The following is an 18,065-nucleotide window of genomic DNA, read 5'->3' on the forward strand; positions in this document are numbered from 1 at the left end:
GCTTAGCCATGATGGCATTGTAATCCAGGACACTGGGCCAATACCATTCTCGGCAGGATTATTGGCTCTTTAGAAAGAAGATTGATCCTTCATTGAATAAATAGACTCACCCTTAAAATAAACTGGGCAAGTGGACAGGTGTGGTGCACAGTAACCTGGAAGCCTAGCAGTCATCCAGATTCTTCCACCCTGCTTCCCAAGCCTAACTCATTGTCAAGTCCTGTGTTTCCTCTTTACAGAAATCTGTCCCATCCACATCCAAAGCTTTTATCTCAATAGTTTGATTGTTTTAATCATTCTTTCCCAGAATGTGGCAGTAGCTGTTTACCAATTGCCCTGCTTCCTTGTGCCCTCTCCTGTGCCTCCTCCATAAGACCTGTAGGAAGATCTTCCTGAAACATAGATGTGATTGTGTCATGATCTTTCAGCAGCTCCCACAGTATCTGGGCCCAGCTTCTCTGCCCCAGCATGTGTCGTCGTCATGTCCATGCCAACCCCCGCCCCGCCCTGCACTCTCCTCCCTGCCTTTTCCTCTTCCTGGAACAGCCTTCTCCCCCTGTCCACTGAGTGAACTCCTCTTGGGAGGCCCAGACCAGATATCTTCTCCTCTGACAAGTCTTCCGCAGCCTTCTCCCCATATCCATCCTGCAGAGTTGACTCTGCCCTTCTTAGCCAGCCCTGGAACATGTGCAGCCTCGACCACAGTACTTCGAACACTGGGTTTCTGGGTCTCATGCCACTCCCATCTCCAGACTTAGCTCCTGGGAAATGGGGATCGTGTTTAATTCATCTCTGTTAAGTCCAGCTCCCAGGATAGCACTAAACACAGTGGGAGTTAAATAAGTGTTTGTTGGTTGGCTGGTTATAGAGACAGGAATGGGAGGCTGAAGACTCAGTTCCACTGAAGCACAGTGCTCGGGGAGTGGCACGCCTTGTGTCTTATAAATGCAAGCTCACAGTATGCTCTGCCTGCAGCCTTGACCCAGGACAGCTTGTCCTGGAAGCCTCTCTTCTTCCCCATCCCCCACACTCCAATCTTACCCATCTGAGAAATACCATTGACCTGTCTGAAATGAACAGCTGCTTCTGTGTAGCCTCTCCCCACTGCCCATTACCTGATGAACAAGCTACCTATTTTATTACACATTTAATAAATGTAGCCACAGATACCTTTCAAAGGCCCCACCCACACTCCCCAGCTATTTTATCTGACTGGGTCGCCAATGCAAATTCTTTTCCTGTGGGCCCTTCACCATTACTGAGTCATTGACCACTGCATCTAACTCAGACCCAGGTTTTCTGAAGTCAAATGCTCTGTTCTTCCTAATATACCATCCATCCCTCTTCCAGGCTGGTGTGTTTCCTTCTACACCACACTGCTCACACTCCAACTATGGAGCAGTGGTCTTCAGGCAGGTGCTTTCTCCATTCATTGATTCATTCCTTCATCAAACTGCTAGATGATAGGATATGTTATCTTACCCAAAGGGACCTCAGTCCAGTGACAAAAACATATTGGTACTACAATCAAACAATAATAAATTGTAAGATAAGTGCCTGTTTTTATTATAAGATAGAGACATATTGCCATAGAAGCACAAAGGGGAGCCTGACAAATGAGTTGAGGAGGCCTTCCTGGAGGAGGTAACATTTCAGCTGGGTCTTGAAAAGTAAGTGGGTGTCCTTAAAGAAGAGAAGAGCATTCTAGGCAGAGGAAACGGCAAAAGTGAAGGCCTAGGGTGTGAAAAGGTAGGGCAGGTCTAAGAAGTTGAGGATTGGTGTGGCTTAAGCCACTAGATGCTTTAAGACATGGGGAAGGAGTCCCCTCTCTCCAAGGGGTTTTCTTCTGAGATGAGGCTGGGTCAGCACTGCAGGTGCCCCCTGTACTGCCTCCAAAGCCCACTCTGCCTCCCAGGTGCTCCCATGGCCGAGCAAGCTTCCCAGGGCTGTCGCCACTCCCACCCACTCCCACCCGCCTAGGCAGTGGCATCCCAGAAGGAAAGAGGCAGGGGAGGAAGCAGATAAGAAAGACAGCTTCTGTTTAGACACAAATATCTTGGTAATCAGCACAGATGGGATGAGAAATACCAAAAAAAGTACATGACAGTTTAGAGAGAATTTGGCTAAATGTTACATATTTTTAACGTACCTGTGTAGAGTTTTAAGAACAAGCACCTGAATCTCTCAGAACATGATTATTGGGCTTGGGGGTTATGCCTCAGCCAAGTGGTGTTTTTATTTCAGAGATGTTCTCTTCCCCATCCACAGAAGTATCCTTGTGATTTTTTTTCTTCCACCAAAATAAGGCGCAGGGTTTGTCTCTGACGCTGTGTCTCCTTATTTGGACGGCAAGCTGTGTAACATATTTCTACCCAGCGTGAAGCTTCTTGGCAGACTCTTGAGGCCACGTTTTGGTGGCTTCAGAGTTATCTTTGGATCTGTCAAAAGTGCTAATGGGCTTTCTGGCCTTCTTTAAGCTCCTCATTTCTATTTTCTTTTTACTTCCATCCTCTCCTAAAAGAAAAATGCATGTAATTCATCAGCAGTTAAGCATTTTACTGAAATGCTCAGCTGAGGGCCTTGTATTTTTGTTTGCGAGAATAGCTCTGCCATGTCACTGTCTTCAGAGCAAACCCCACCCTGACATCATTAGCTCAGCATCCTCAGTCCACTGGGTGAGAGAGAAGCCTGTCGACTAATTCACTGCCTTCCTTTTGTTTTCTTTGGCTTTTCAAGTTTGTTAAGAGGCAGGTAGGATTGATGGTTAGAGCAAGAGTTTGGGATTCAGGAGACCTGATTTTGAAACGGCCCTTTCTAGCTGGGTGACCTTTGGAAGATTACTTAACCTTCCTGAGCCTCAGTTTTCCCACCTGTAGAACAGAGGTGATAATGCCCTTCCCAAGGGTTTTGAGAAGATCAGAGGGAACTGAGACAAAGTGCCTGCTGTCTGGCACGTAAGGATTACTCAGTACATAGGGTAACGCTAATTTTTAACAAACGTTTTTTCTCTTTCTTAGGTGCACTTTGGTCCTTCTTTGTTACTATGCTGTGCTTTCTTTTTCTGAATACAACTTTATCTAATGTTTTAGTGGCATAAAAGAAGAGCACAGCCCCAGTTGTTGTCCAGGACACTGAAGGGTGGCGAGTTCCACTCCTGGTCAGGGCACACACCCAGATTCAGTCCCCAGTCTGGTCGCACGTGGGAGGCAACCAATCGATCTCCCTCCCTTCCTCCCTCCCAGATCAATAACCATATCCTTGGATGAGGGTAAAAAATTATAACAAACAAAAAGGAAGGACATGATTTAGAGACAGATCTGCCCCCAAGGCCAGATAGCGCCTCACCCACCTCCTGTCTGCCTTGGTCAGAGCACTTCACTTTCTCCATGCCTCTGTTTTCCCACCTTTATACAGAGATAATAATACCTGTTCAAGGAGTTGTTTCAAGATTAAGTGAAGTAAAATATGTAAAGCCTTATATATTGTGGATGTTTAAAGTACTTCAGTGGGACAGTGTAGTGTAAGGGAAAGCATATGGGCTGTGGAGCTGACTCTGAGTTCAGATTCTGACCACCAGTTACTGGGTCTCTCCCAGACTTTCTTTAGCTATGCATTGAAAAGAATAATACCTCAGTGGGGTTTCGTGAAGATGGCATAAGATTACACATACACAGCACCTGGTATAGTGCCTGGCACTTGGTAGGTAGCCAGTGTACGGAGCTATTAACTCACTCTTTATAAAGGTCGATGGTTAACCTGGTACTCCAATCAAACAATAATAAATTGTAAGATAAGTGCCTGATTTTATTCCCTACCCATACATCATATTGTCGGAAAGTACTTCATGCTATTTTGCATGTAAAATCTACCTGGTTTACTTGAATTTATGGGTTATAGATCTTTCATTATTATAAATTGCAACCCCTGGCAATAGCGTTCCTTCCTTCCCCACCCCCTTCATTTTCAGGGGATTATATTGTGTGGCATTGAAAAGCTGTAACATTGAAGAAATTAGCATATTCATGTGTATTATTAAAGTCAGGTGGGTATAGAAAGGGTTGTAGAAATGAAACGCATTACACTTCCTCTGAAATCTGAAGAGTACCAATCTATAGCACTAATTAAAGGAATGAAGCCCAGGCTACAGACAAAAGCCAGTTAAAACACTGCTTTGTCACAACTTGCTGCTGCTTGCCTTTGATTTTTTCCTTTTTTGAGTGAAATACCTAGAAATTGTAAATCTTCAAGATTGCTTTCATTCCAGCTGAGTCGTTTTAAAGAATGTAAACTGTGGAGGAGGGGGACACCAGCCGTGATGGCAGGAGAGGAGCACGCTGGCCTTTGTGGGTGGGATCTGTGGGACAGAAATGGGCTCTGTGCCAGAGGCACTTTGGTCCCCGGGTACTTTCTTTTGTGTAGACGTGTGGCACGGTGCATTGGGAAAGTTCTAGGATCTGGGGTCAGAAGATCTGAGCTGCAGTCCTGTCTTCACTGCTTACTAGACTTTTGATCTTGGCATATCTCTCTGAGCCTTGATTTCCTCATTTGTAAGGTTGCAGACTTCCTGTCTTGCTTACCTTTAGGAACTTCTGTGAAAAGCAGCGCAGCACTGTGGATGACCTCATATTGTAAGCTGCAATCACCACACAGGTATAATTGCTCAGGCTGCGTCATCTCTGAGGTCTCTTCCAACTCTGCATTTCATGATTTCATGCATGAATGGGATTCATGCTTGGTCCCCAGGTAGAAAGAGTAGGACAGGGGAAGAGCAGAGTATACTTCCTGATTATTTTGTTTCTCATGCTTTTATTAGATACTGCCTGTAATAAGAACCAACGCAATAAGGCACAAACCTCCCCTTCTTCTCTCTCCTAGAGAAATCTGACAGAATATTTTGTGGCCGTGGATGTAAACAACATGTTACATCTGTACGCCAGTATGCTGTACGAACGCCGGATACTCATCATTTGCAGCAAACTCAGCACTGTGAGTAGACAGTCTTGAGACGGGCTTTTTAATTATTTTATTTCAATTGAAGGATGTCTTGGAAAGATGAAAGAAATTTTTAGACAAAGAAATCAGCCACAGTCCCTCAGATAGTAACATGTCATCTTCATTAATCATTCATGTGCCTTTACGGTGCCAGTGCACATTTCATTTATTCTTATAGCTTCACAATCAATTATAAATAGTTTTCCATTTGATCATGTGTTATGAACACTGCATATTTCCACATAAGCGCCCATCATCGTCAGTTTTTAAATGTCTATATCGTATTCCATTACACTGATGTGTCATCATTTACTAAATCATTCTTCTCTTGATGGCCATTTCAGTCACTCAAGCTTAATCCTTTAGTAGATAACCCTGCAGTGAACATCTTTTGGTTGTTTTGACCAGTCCTGGGTGGAATTATGTGTGTGTGTTTGTTTGTGTGTGCGCTTGCACATGTGCGCACGCATGCACATACACATACATACCTACACACACCTTGGTCACGTATAGTGGGATACATCTACAAGCATGTTCATAATAGCATTTTTGTGTGTGTTTTAAACCTGAAAGATCCCACATGACCATCAACAGAGAACTGATAAATTGTGGTGTAGTCATGCAGTGGATACTATATCAGTGAAACAAACACTGTCAGCGTGATTAGGTCTCCAGTACAGAGTTCCGAGTAAAAGAAACATGCTACAGAAGAACATGCAGTATGATTTATTTCATATAAAGTTCAACTAGGAAAAACTGAGGGCACATTACTTAGGGACACATGCGAACTACAAGGGGGAAAAGATGTTTAACACAAATTTTAGGTAGTAGTTTCCTCAAAGGGAGTGAAGAGTATGTTGGGAAGAAGCATTCAGGGACATCAGAAGGACTGGCTTTGTCTTGAGCTAGGATAGGGTCAGGAAACTTTTTATCCCAGGTCTAGTGGGGAATATGGCTCTGTAGAACAGATGGTCTTTGCTGCAGCTACTGGACTCTGACCTTGTAGTTATAACCAGTAATCTAGTGACTGTGGCTGTGTTCCAGGAAAGCTCTGTTTACAAAAATAGGAGTCAGGCCAGACTCAGTCTTCAGGCTGTAGTTTGTCAACCACTGAGTTAGGTGCTAGGTTTTGGAGTCTTCAGGGTTTTTTTTCCTTTAAAAGATGCTTATTTGATATACACACTTTTGTATATACATTTTTTCAGAATTTTTGAAGTTAAAAAAGATACTAAGCCCTTTACATGAAATTTTACAATACAGGGATAGAGACAAAGTAATTCTTGTGCAAAGGCTAAGAATCAAAATTGCAGAAGATTTTGCTGTGACTATTTTATTTATTGATTTTAGAGGGGGGTGGGGAATGGGAAAGAGAGAGAGAGATTTGTTGTTCCATCCATTTATGCACTCATTGGTTGGTTCTTGTATGTGCCCTGACCATGAATCAAACCCACAACCCTGGTGTATTGAGACAAAATTCTAGCCAACTGAGCTACCCGGCCAGGGCCTCCTGTGACAATTGTAGAAACCAAAAGAGTCAAGCAGTGTCTTGAACTTCTAAGGGAAAATTATTTCTAACCTGGAATTTCTATACTTATCTGATGGAAGCCCTCAGAGGAGAGCACAGGAGCTCATACCACACCTGTCAATCTCGTGGGTCCCTCCCCTTCCACCCACCCTGTGGATGAATTGTCTGTCCTCTATGGCGAACGGCTCTGCTGTCAGCCTGACTTCATGCAACAAGTATTTTTCATGGCTCTGTTTTGGGTACTGGGGATAAACAGTGAATAAAATAGGCAAAAATCTCTGTCCTCATTAATCTTACATTCTAGTAGGGAAGACCTTGGATAAACAAGGTAAGTTTAATACATAGCATTCATAGTAGTATTTACAGTAGCCTAATGATAAGTAGTAAGGAGTAAAATAAAGCAGAGAAGGACAGTGGATGGGGAGCGGTGAGGTGGCAGGGATCGCGATTTCAGATAGATGGCCAGAGAGTGCCTTATTGAGAAGGCGACACTGTCTGATTTCTCTCCTCAGGATTCTGGGGAGTTCACCTCCACCTGTCCACTGACACAGCTCTTGTTCAGGTCACCAGTGACCTCATGTCAAGTAAAATTAAAATGAGTTAATACTTGCAAAGCTCTTAGAACAGAGTCTGTCATATAGTGTATGTATATGTTTATAATAATATCTATAATGGGAAGTCAGATGTTAATGTTTAAAATTTTAAGTCAAGGAATAGTTATTTAGAAATAAGGACATGAGTACTGTGCGCAGTTACCATGAGTAAGGGCAAGGAGTATCTTGGAGGGATTGCTGCTTTTCAGTTTAACTTGCATACTTTGTTTTTAAGGCTATAAACATGTATTGCTCTGAAACATGTATAGCACTTTTGTAACAAACAGTTGATTTTTATCTGAGTGCTGAACTTTACTGATGGATGGTAGACATCTCTTTGGGGAGAGGGGGTCTCCTCATATCTCATGTGCGACCAGCGACATCCTGATCAGCCACGTGCAGTTTCTCTGGGGATGAAGTGGCTGAGCAGACAGCAGTGTGAGACAAGCCTTTGGACCTCTCCAATTGCAGAATTTAACAGTTTTGTAGTTGTTGCCTTTTATTTCGTCAGTACTGGCTTTTTATTCTTTTTCATGAGAGGCAGAACACAAAGGCCATCTTAGCCTGAGGTTTCTGAGGACCCTCTTTCGACATATCGAGATGCAGCCTGCCACACCTCGACAAACCACATTTTTCTCAAATTTTTTTAAAAGATGGAGGCTTAATGCTCCTCAAACCCATTAAGCAGCTGACAGGTAAAAGCTGTTGAACACTCTAGAATGCCATCTTCTAAAACATGACTGCTTCAGTAGAGACAAACCCAGCAATATTTAGTCCAGAGTCAGGTAATACTCATTTCTCGCTTTCTCGGTCAATAATGTTGTGATAATTCTGTATAAGAAAAATGTAAGTTTTTGTTTTCTTTGCTCAGTTAATGTATATTGATTGTTTTCCTTTATAAATGATAAATAGGGAAAGCTTAACCAAATCTTGTTCTCTAATGTAAACACTTCAGTGTGATTTCTTCTAGCACAAAGGCCCCATTTTTCTTCCAGATTTTCATATCTTGAGTTTAATCCATATTGCTTTTTGGTAACTCTTATGGGTAGCAGGTAGATCTAAAAAAAGACCTTTTACAGATGATATGTAATTCCAGCAGGCGTCCCAGAAGGTTGGTAATATCCCCATTTTACAGAGTGACCTGTCGTAGAGATGGAGTAGCTGGGGACATGCAAATAGGTCATCATGATGCAGTGTGGGGGGAGGGGAGGCTTTGGCTTCAGACGGGGGAGAAACATCCAGGATTTACACATACAAAGGAGTCTTAGCCCCTTCAAAGTGCTTTCCTTGGGGACCAGGTCATGTTTATTGGGTGCAGCCTCTCAAACCATTGTCAGAATCCTTGTGTGAGGACTGTCAGAAGGGCCAGAAACACATTGTTAAGAATCTGTCCCACTGAGGAAATTTGAGAATCCTCATAAAGAGCTGAAAAGATAGTCTGAGCCAAATCTGATGGATAAGGTTGCTGGTTTGGGTAAAAATAAGTCCTGATTGTATAGTAATTAGAGGAGCTTCTTGTGTAGTTTGCAGATAGTTCCAAGACTGCCAAAGAGGTAGTAGCACCTACAGACTAAGCAAGTAGTCACCCTCGTTTAGAGTCATACTCTATATTTTATAGGGGAGGTCCTCAATTTCCTGCCCCATACCCTTTTAAAATTCTTTTAAAATTCTTTTAATCAAACCATTTTGAGCCACCTACTGTGTGCCAGGCACTGTGCTGTTCGTGTGTTTTTTCCCCCATTAGCTCTGCAACAACTCTAGGAGCTATTTTACTCTCTTTTGCAGATGAGAATATTGGTATTTGGGAAGTTGAAGTGCCTTGTCTAAGATGACCAGCAGAGATGGGATTAAAAACTGCTTCACGTGGCTCCAAGCAAACCCCCTTCTTACTACCTCATATGCCTCCTTGGTAGCTCTCCATTTGTCATATGTTCCCTTTGACATTTGTCCCCAGAGAAATATTCTCGTTGTGATTCTGTTGACCCTGGATCTGAAATCACAGAAGGAATGTCAGCCTTGGCTGTTGCCTTTTAATGCGCATCTCCACTTTCTTCAGATTTAGTGAACACTTGCTATGTGCCTGGCACCACTCTCTGCACCAGGGGAACAGTGGCCGATATGTGAATTTCTAATGAACACACTTACTCTGTGAGCTGGAACCCCCTTTCCTTGAGCATGGTTCAGATCCAGCTTTCTCCTATGTGGGGTGGCGTTGGCCTCTGCTGTGTCCCAGCCCTACCTGTGCCCGTCCCCTGCAGTGAACACAGCGGGGGGCGGGGCGTTCCTGGGGCATACCTTCCCTGACTCACTGTGGCTGCAGGGTTCCTGTGCTGCAGCTCCTGCCGGTCCTATGTATCGGCCCTATTCTCCCCTCCTGTAATTCAGGGCTACTACGAGAAGTTTAGAAAACTAAGAATATCCAGTACATGATGACAAAGGCATATTTAGTTCCCAAAGGAAGATACATGTGTTTTATTCAGTGGGTGCTTTTTAAAACAGGTTCTTAGGCAAGAAGCACAGTATAGTGGTAAGACCATTACCTCATTAATTGAGCCTCCACACCTACATATTTGGTACCCATAACTCTGAAAAGAATTATTACTTTTCTGATAGTACCCCATTTGCGGGGAGGGGAGACTAAACTGGTATCTTTTCCCTGTCAGTTTCTTCCTAAATATTAGTCCCAGAGAATGTGGGCCTTGGGCAGGCCCTTAGTAGAGCTTCTGTGTTGGTGTGAAGAGATGAGTACCCTCCCCGTCTTCCTGTCCAGCCCACTGCCACAAACAGCGTCCATTGTCTTAGCACCACTGGTCTTGTGACCTAAGAAGAGCCAGTTTGTGGACTTGGGAGTTTTTCAGATTGGGCTTTATTTTCACTTCTCTCCTGGTGAACTCCACCTGGTCGTGACCATGCCAGCCTTTGTAAGGTTTGGGTTCCTGAGTGATGTGTGTAGAGCTAGCTATTCTGGACTGGAAAGAACTAATCCTGTTTGCCTGTCTGCAGCCCTTGAATCAGAGATGAGAGTGGCAGCTTAAGAAGGTTTGAAACACTGGACCAGAGCCAGGGCCCCTTTGCCTGCACACTCCACTCTGCATGTTCCAGCCGTAGGAACAAACTGCATTATTTTGTTTCAAACTGTGCTCAAGGGAAGCCAAGACCTTGTAACTGGAAACTTACCAAACAGAGAATTCTAAGACTAAATTTAGTGTTCTATATAAAAAATAAAATAAGTCGAACATTTTGTTTGTTCTTTTATATGTTAAAAAGGAGAGAGATTAGCCTAGTTCACACTAACAACCTAAGAAGAGTATTCAAAGTGAGAAGAAAACGAGTCCTTTTGGCGAAGAGGGAAATCCTTAACAAAATGTAATGAAGTGGCATGAAATATAGACTCTGCAGCCAAACTTCCCAATAGCATAGCCTCTCTAATCTCCATCACATAAAATTTTATTGTGGCTCAGAGAATATTAGAAACTGTTAGAAATAAATGAATGGAACTTCCATTGGCAGGAAGTAGGAGGGAAGATTGGTGTGTTTTATTTATGTGGTTTTTCTCTGGTTTTTAAATGTGAATACAATTAACTGCTTTTGAACTATGTTCTTCATTTAATTATGTGTGAGTTGGTTTTCTCTTGTTCAAGAACCTTGAGATGTTCTAGAGACTGTAAGATATAGAGTTATAAACAGCTTAATCGTTGATAGTTTAAGTTTGCTGTGACTTCAACCAGCCTTGGTCATCTCCTAGTTCTTTCCTTCTTTTCCTCCCTCTTCTCCCATTGCTTCAGCAGGCAGTGAGCGTTTTGGACTAGACACAGGATTCAGATTGCTAGTGATTCTCAAATGCTAATCCATGGGTTGGTTGTGTTAGAATTGCCCAGAGAACTTGCTAAAAATTCAGGTACTTGGATACCACCTCTGGACATTCTGATTCAAAAGGTCTAGTAGCATAGAACCACAGAATGTCTATTTTTTAAGGTTCCCCAAATGATTGATACACAGGAAGATACAGAAACAGTGAATAGACAGTTGTCTAAGACAAAAACAATATATATATATTTTTAATATATCTTTATTGATTTCAGAGAGAGGGAAGGAGAGGGAGAGAGAGAGAAACATCAATGATGAGAAAGTCATTGATCGAGCTGGCAACCCGGGCATGTGCCCTGGCTGGGAATCGAACCCTGATCGCCTGGATCCCAGGTCGATGCTCAACCGCTGAGCCACGCCCGGCCGGGCACAATATTCTTTCCTTATTGTTACTTTTTGTCATTGACTCATTTTGAGATTACATAATGGAGCCTGGTTGAGTTTGTTTAGAAGACATGAGTACAACCAACACTAAAAAAATTCTGTTTCCATATTTTTCTTTGGGAGAGCTTTGAATTGGGTATTGCCTAGTCTAGAACAGGACAGAGCTAAATATACTCTGTTTAAGCTCTCACTAATGTTGGATGCTGACGTAGTCCACCACTGTAACTTTGGGTTCATGGGTATAAATAGACCGGAGAGGTAATGTTTCTTTTTAGCTATAGAGAATATGGCAGAGAATCTTGTTTATTACTTAGTAGTATAGTCAATTTGTGACATAAATGATATATTCTTTAGATTATAGAACTCATAGCTTAATTTTTATATGACTCTCATGAATCAAATCTCTATCACAAAACAGTAATGGGTCATATTAAGTCACTGACACCTTAATACTTGAAAAGCCCTAAATGACATCCACAGTTGCAGGCATCTCTGTGGATGTCATTAAAGAAATTTGAACACGTGCTGTGTGCTAAGTCAGCAAGAACAAGGGCTCGCTTTCCCTCTGGTGTTTCTGCAGGCTGAAAAGTTGGTCACTTCGGCGAGCCAAGGTAGTGTGCTGTGAGGTTAGGCTATGCAGTCAGGGGTCGGTCCAGATCTTATGAAAATTCATGTTTTTTTCTCTTCTGCTACCTCAATAGCTGTGTAGTAGCCCAGCTTGATTCGGACAGCCCTATAGGCATTATTTTTTCCCAAGGAGAGGGACTGCAGGGCTGTAGGAGAGAGCACCAGACTGCAAGTCAGGATGATTTTGTTCAGTTCCTACCTCTGTCCCTAATCCTCCCTGTGTTATTCCCAGCCACCTGGCCTTGGGCAACATGCCTGACCTTTTGGAATCTCGTCCCTCTACTGTCAAAATGGGGATGGTATTAACACCCATCTCACAGTTGTTGCAAGGACTCAGTGGTCATAGATATGGTGGCATATAGCCCACTCCTGGGCACATGCTAATCATTCAGTAAATGCTGACTCTGAATCTCACCTTTGAGGGGCAGTGAACCCCAGTTTGAGTTTTAGAAGCAAAGAGGACAGTCAAGATCCTGGAAGAAGTCTGACGATGTAATTAATATAACTGGTGATAAGGAGGGCGAATGAATCTAAGCAACAGATGATAGTCATGGCAACTGGAAAGAGGCTTTCAGTATCCACCCACTTCTCATTAGTCACATAGTTACTGACTCAGTCGCCACTTCTTGCTCAGGTCTCCACAGTCGTCACTACAGAGCTCTAGAGCGGCCCTAAGAAGCTGCTGTGCTCCCTCGACCCACTGTGACCACCTGACTGGCCTCCCAGGGAAGAGGACTGGCAGCTTCTGGTTTTCCTCCTTCTGGTCCTGCTCTGATGCCTCTTTCCCCCCACACCCTCCGCAAGCAATCCTGATTCTTGCCCCAGGCAGAATTAATGATTCCTTCTTTATATGCCAACACACTTGCACCTCTATTATAACACTTCTTTCATAATGCTTTTGTGTTAAAGTTGATTGTTTGCATTTTGATCTGTGTCTGTCTGTGTTAGATTGCTTGAGGGCATGGCATGTACACATAGCGGATACTCAGTAATTGTCGGATTAATACAGGTCATAGCACAGAGGCAGTCTCCTGTGAGCTAAGAGCAGTTTCTGGAGCTAGACTCCCTAGGTTCATATCCTAGCTCTGCCACTAGCTCTGTGACCCTGCACAAGGTACTTAACATCTAGGAACCTATCTGTAAAATGGGGACTATAATGCTACGTACCTTATAGGACTGTAAAGATTGAATGAGTTAACTATATGTGACACACTTAGAACAGTGTTTGGCAGATAGTAAATGCTGAGCTAAGTGGTCACGGTGGAGGCTGTATTATAGCTTTAATCTTTCTAACTTTACTCTCACTGTCTAAGGTTAGATTTGCCCGACAAAACTTTACCAGGCAGATTCTTTTATTTCTCCTGTGCCTTCAAATCCAATAGCTCCTACCACCTGAAGGTTCTGTGGTGTCTTCTCTATGTGTGGATACCTACAGATAGGTACTCATGATCCATGCTCAGTTCTGCTTTCTTTCTTTTAAATAATGTGATTCATTAAAGCAGCAGTGTAAATTAGCTAAACATAAATTATGATCTTAGAATATTTTCAAAAATATATAACTATCCACTAATACTAGACTTGAGGTGGCAAATAGATTTCTTCTTGAGGCCTACTTGGATCCAGTGACGATGGTTGCATGTTCAGAGGCACCCTCAGGCCATGTCCTGACACCACATGGGTTTGTAATGTCTGTCACAGGCACAAGATGGAGGAGGGCAGAACCTTGCTGCCCCTGCTCTAAATGAAGTGTTAGCAACCCCAGTGTGACCTTGCCTTTGCCTTTTTTCATCTTACAGGGAAGTGTGCACTTTCCTCGCTCCCGTGCTGCGGGCTCATTGACACTGTAGTTTCCCATACCGTTGTGTCTGCCTCGGCTTCGGAAGCTAAGGCTTTTCTCTGGCAGTTTTAGTTGCTTTGATGTTGTGAAGTGTCACATCTTGGCATGAAAGCTTCTTTTCCTGGTTAATAACGAACTCTAATTACTCTAGCTAGGCGGTTCTTTGGGGAGGAGGGAGACGTGATTGAGTAGGCAGGCGATTGCTTGAGAAAGCTTCCTCTGGACTGTGATCTTGCTGTCAGTGGAAGGCATTCCACTCGACCCCATGTTGATGTGTTGGGTTTTTTTGGTGGTTTTTTTTTTTCTTACCTTTCTCCAGAGGATAGTGGAGAAGCAAGAGGCAGGATGAGTTCCACCCAACTGAAAAAAACCCAAAACAAACTACTTGAAGAAAGACTGCCCTTCCCCCACAACCAGAAATAAAAATTAAAATAAAGAACTGTTACATTTCAGCTTCTAAGAAAAGCAGGGCATTCTTTGCTCTTTTCCTTCTTTCCACTCACATACCCAGCCATCTTCTGTCTAGACTAGCTGAAGGTTTGATTCTCAGACTAAGGTGCCTTTTTGCTAAAGCATCTTAGTTCTTCAAAGCCAGCTCTACCCTCATAAATGTGGTAAACACAATGTGAACGTAACGGAACTGTTTGTAATGAAAGGTTTTTCCCATACCCTTGGAAGGGTTGAGTAGGTTAACTTTCCGAACCCCTGCAGATTTTACTTAAAACTCATTGCTGATCTTATAGTGGGTTCTACGTTTGAGAATAAGTAAAAATCAAAAACAAGGAAAGCCCACAGCACTGTTTAACGTGGACCGTTCATTTCCTGATGGCTACAGAGATGGTCATAATTAAATAAGTGTCTCGTTCTCAAATTGAGAAAGCTGGCTTCCACAGACATTTTCTACAGCTCTTCTACACAGGATGATTCCTGGTTGAAACGAGTGGAGTTTAAAATGACCCATCTTTAAGGATAGTAATTTGGTATTCCTTCTCTACTGCTTGTTTTATCAATTTCCTGATGTTTGGGTTCAGAGGAGAAATCCCAGTGCATCTAACTCAGTGATGAAGCAGATGTCAGTTTGATATTCTAGGATGTGAGTGACTGTGACCGTCTGATTTTTTTCTTCTGTAAGCTTTTGGAACCTGGAATCTCAGTATTTTTAGAAATTTACAGCTCCTCGTTGTGATCTATTAAGCAACTGCAGTTTGTTAAGTGTCTGGTAATCTTGCCTACCATTCCTCATGATGTGAAGCTGGGGGCATTCTAACAGTCTCCAAACATGTACTCAGCACCTGCTCTGTGTCAAGCGTAGCAAGAGATAAGGAGAGGGATCGAATGTGTGCTCTGTCCTTGAGGAGCTCATGTCTGTAGTCTCATGCCGCTGGTCTCCTAAGAGCATCTACTTCTGAGGTCTCGGAGTGTCAGGGGCCAAGCACAGGGGAAGGCTGTGCCCTCCACGCTCAGGCAGCGGGGATGGGCGGCTGAGAGGTGAGGGGTCCTAGATAGCACATGAACTCCAGGTGGCCCTACAGCTGCGGAGATGAGAAAGCAAGACCAGCTTTGAGACATGCCCTGTTTTACTTATATGTAGAGCTGATGGTGAGCTGGGGCAAAGGAGGCGCATATTTCACATCAAAGGACAGCCATTCCTCTAGGTCCTAAGTTGTCAAAGCTGGAAGGGGGCAGAGGGATCATGTGGTCCAGCCTCTTGTTTTCCAGAGAGGGGAAATTGAGACCCAGGAGAGGAAGTGGCTTACTCAGATCAAAAAAGAGAATTAGTGGAAACTCCATGCAAGTGTGTGAAAGGGAACATGACGGAAGCCCAGACTTTCAGACAGGTGCCCCAAATTGGGGTGTAAACCATCACTTCGACAGTCATTACCTCGTTGTCTAGAATTTCCTGTGGATTAAAGACACTATAACACCTTAGTTAAATGTAACTAATCCCCAGGAAATTGTCAGATCTGTGTTCAGTTTTAAAAGGATTATTTTCTCTTCATTGGAATTTTGCCCTAGATATTTGTTCATCGAACAGCAAAGCAAATAACGTTTCTACCTAATTTGGCCGTGCTGACAGGGACAGTTTCTCACCTAGTACAGAATCCTCAGCACAGTGTATGGGCACAGGGTAGGCACTCTAAACATTGTTAAGTTAATTTATGCATTGTGGAAACACAGTGGCCATTATAGTCTGACAGGCCTGGATGCGAGTCCCAGTTCTGTCACTATCTATGTGGCCTTGGGCAAGTTATTTCACCTCAGAGACTGTTTCCTTATCTGTGAAGTGTGGTGATGAGGGTGTATGTATGTAAACACACACTCACACACATACACACACTCCTTTAAAATACTACTTTGCAAGATTCTAAACCCCTGACATGGTGCCTGGCACTTACACTGTTGGGATTCTTTTTTGGGAGGGAGGGGGAGATTCTTACTTTTATTCTGTGTTAAATTTCGGAGCTACCATTGGAATCTAAGACTGAGACAATCTGGCCATTATCTCTGAGGAATACCTTAAACTAAAATACACGTGTGTGTGTGTGTATGTGTGTGTGTGTGTGTGTGTGAGATTTTTTTTCAACTCTATCATTGATCGCTCCTCATTCATGTCCTATCCCCACTGCCTTCTCCCTTTCTCTCCCTTTGCCTCAAAGAAAATTAATGAAGCCGTATAGAAAGCTCCAAGATAGAAGTGACCTTGTGCATCTTTAATTGAGGACAGAATTTGCTAAAAGTGCGTCCAAAAACCCACCAGTGGTTTACTTTACAATCTGTGTCCTGGCTAGACTGGCTGTTGGCTGTATAATTTGTCTAGTTTTGTCTGGAGTCTTAGACTATTCAGCTGCTTCAGGGCAAAATCTTTTGGGGTGTCATTAAATGGGATTGATAATTGGCTTCTGATGAATATTCATTGTGACTAATGACTTTGGGCAAATTTTACACATACTATCTTTCTATTCTCCCACCGAGTGAGAGTTTGATAGGATCATTTTCCTCAACTTACACTTCAATTAAATATTCACAGTACCCCTTTGTTGAGTGTAATCCAAATTGTAGACTTTCATTACTTTTAAATTTTGTATTCTGTAAGAAATGAACATAGGCCTTTAGTATCCTTATTTTAAAAAATAGGGTTGGTAGTAGAGTTATTTTTCAAATAAGTAGCCAGTTAGATAACTTATAGGACATTGTACGTTTTTTCTGATTAAGCATAGAGGTATCATGATGCTTTTCCTGTGGTCGACTCCGTCACTGTTCCTAAGTAACGGCGCACATTGTTTGTGCATTTTATATTTGGTAAAAGAGCCCAACCGTTTCCTTTTTGTTTGTTTGTTTTCTTAATCAAATGGGTAAATGCATTTTACTCTACTTGCAGAGACTTGGCCCTTAGAAAACCCCAGTGAAAATGATGATCAGACACCTTCAAAGTTTGTTTCATATGAGGGATGAGAAATTTTAAAATCTTGGCACTTATCTTGGCCAGGGGTTTGTTTGGTGTGGTTTTTTTGAGGTTAAGGAGACATAAAAAGAACACTGTCTGAAGAGAGCACCTCTGCCACTTTTTCACTTGAAATAGGGTTTAGACTCAAACCAGTTTAAGCTAAAAAGAGGCAGGTAATCAAGTTCTGTTTCAACCAGGAAATTCCATTGAATGACTTTTCCAAAGAGAACTACAAATGAATTCATGTGATGATGCCTCACAATTGTGTGGCACCATATAGGTTTTACAGTGCTTTTATTTACTTGGTGTGTTGAAGAGTTATACAGTAGACATATGATCGAATGGATGGATGAAGGAAGCCGCTGACTTGATTTTCCAAGAAGTGGCATATCTTGTGTCTAAGCTTGCCGTTACTATTTTGAAATTTGAGTCATATACCCCACTCTGTGAGACTCATGAAAATATTGACCCAATACTGTTAAAAGCCAAGCCACTATCTGTCTTTATATCGTGACTATGTTCTAAGTAGAGCTATTTTTTATTTATTCAGGAAGCATTGGGTTAGCGAGCACTTGTATGCATGCTGTACCACCGAGAACATGGAGAGGAAAAGAGAGACAGGCCCCTGTGCTTTGCAGTGAGAGGGCAAACACGCAGGCAGTCTAGTCGCACTGATAGTGGGGCATGTGCCCCGGAGAGCCATGCGAGGAAGGCCGCACTTGCACACAGACCGAGGCAGGGGGAGTTTGCTCTGGGCACAAACCCAGGCCAGTTTGGGGGACCGGCGGGAGGGGA

At 42.9% G+C, this 18,065-nt stretch overlaps 1 protein-coding gene across 7 annotated transcripts in view; it reads left to right on the top strand.

Moving 5' to 3' along the window:
* Positions 1-18,065, top strand: part of DENND1A (DENN domain containing 1A) — a 405,631-nt gene that overhangs the window by 202,827 nt on the left and 184,739 nt on the right. For all 7 annotated transcript variants that reach the window (XM_081150732.1, XM_081150734.1, XM_081150736.1 and 4 more), the window contains one exon: positions 4,876-4,986. In XM_081150732.1, the coding sequence (XP_081006858.1) occupies positions 4,876-4,986 (111 nt within the window). The remainder of the gene's footprint in view (positions 1-4,875; positions 4,987-18,065) is intronic.

The sequence above is a fragment of the Miniopterus schreibersii genome (genome assembly GCF_964146895.1).
Source record: "Miniopterus schreibersii genome assembly, chromosome: 11".
Classification (NCBI taxonomy): domain Eukaryota; kingdom Metazoa; phylum Chordata; class Mammalia; order Chiroptera; family Miniopteridae; genus Miniopterus; species Miniopterus schreibersii.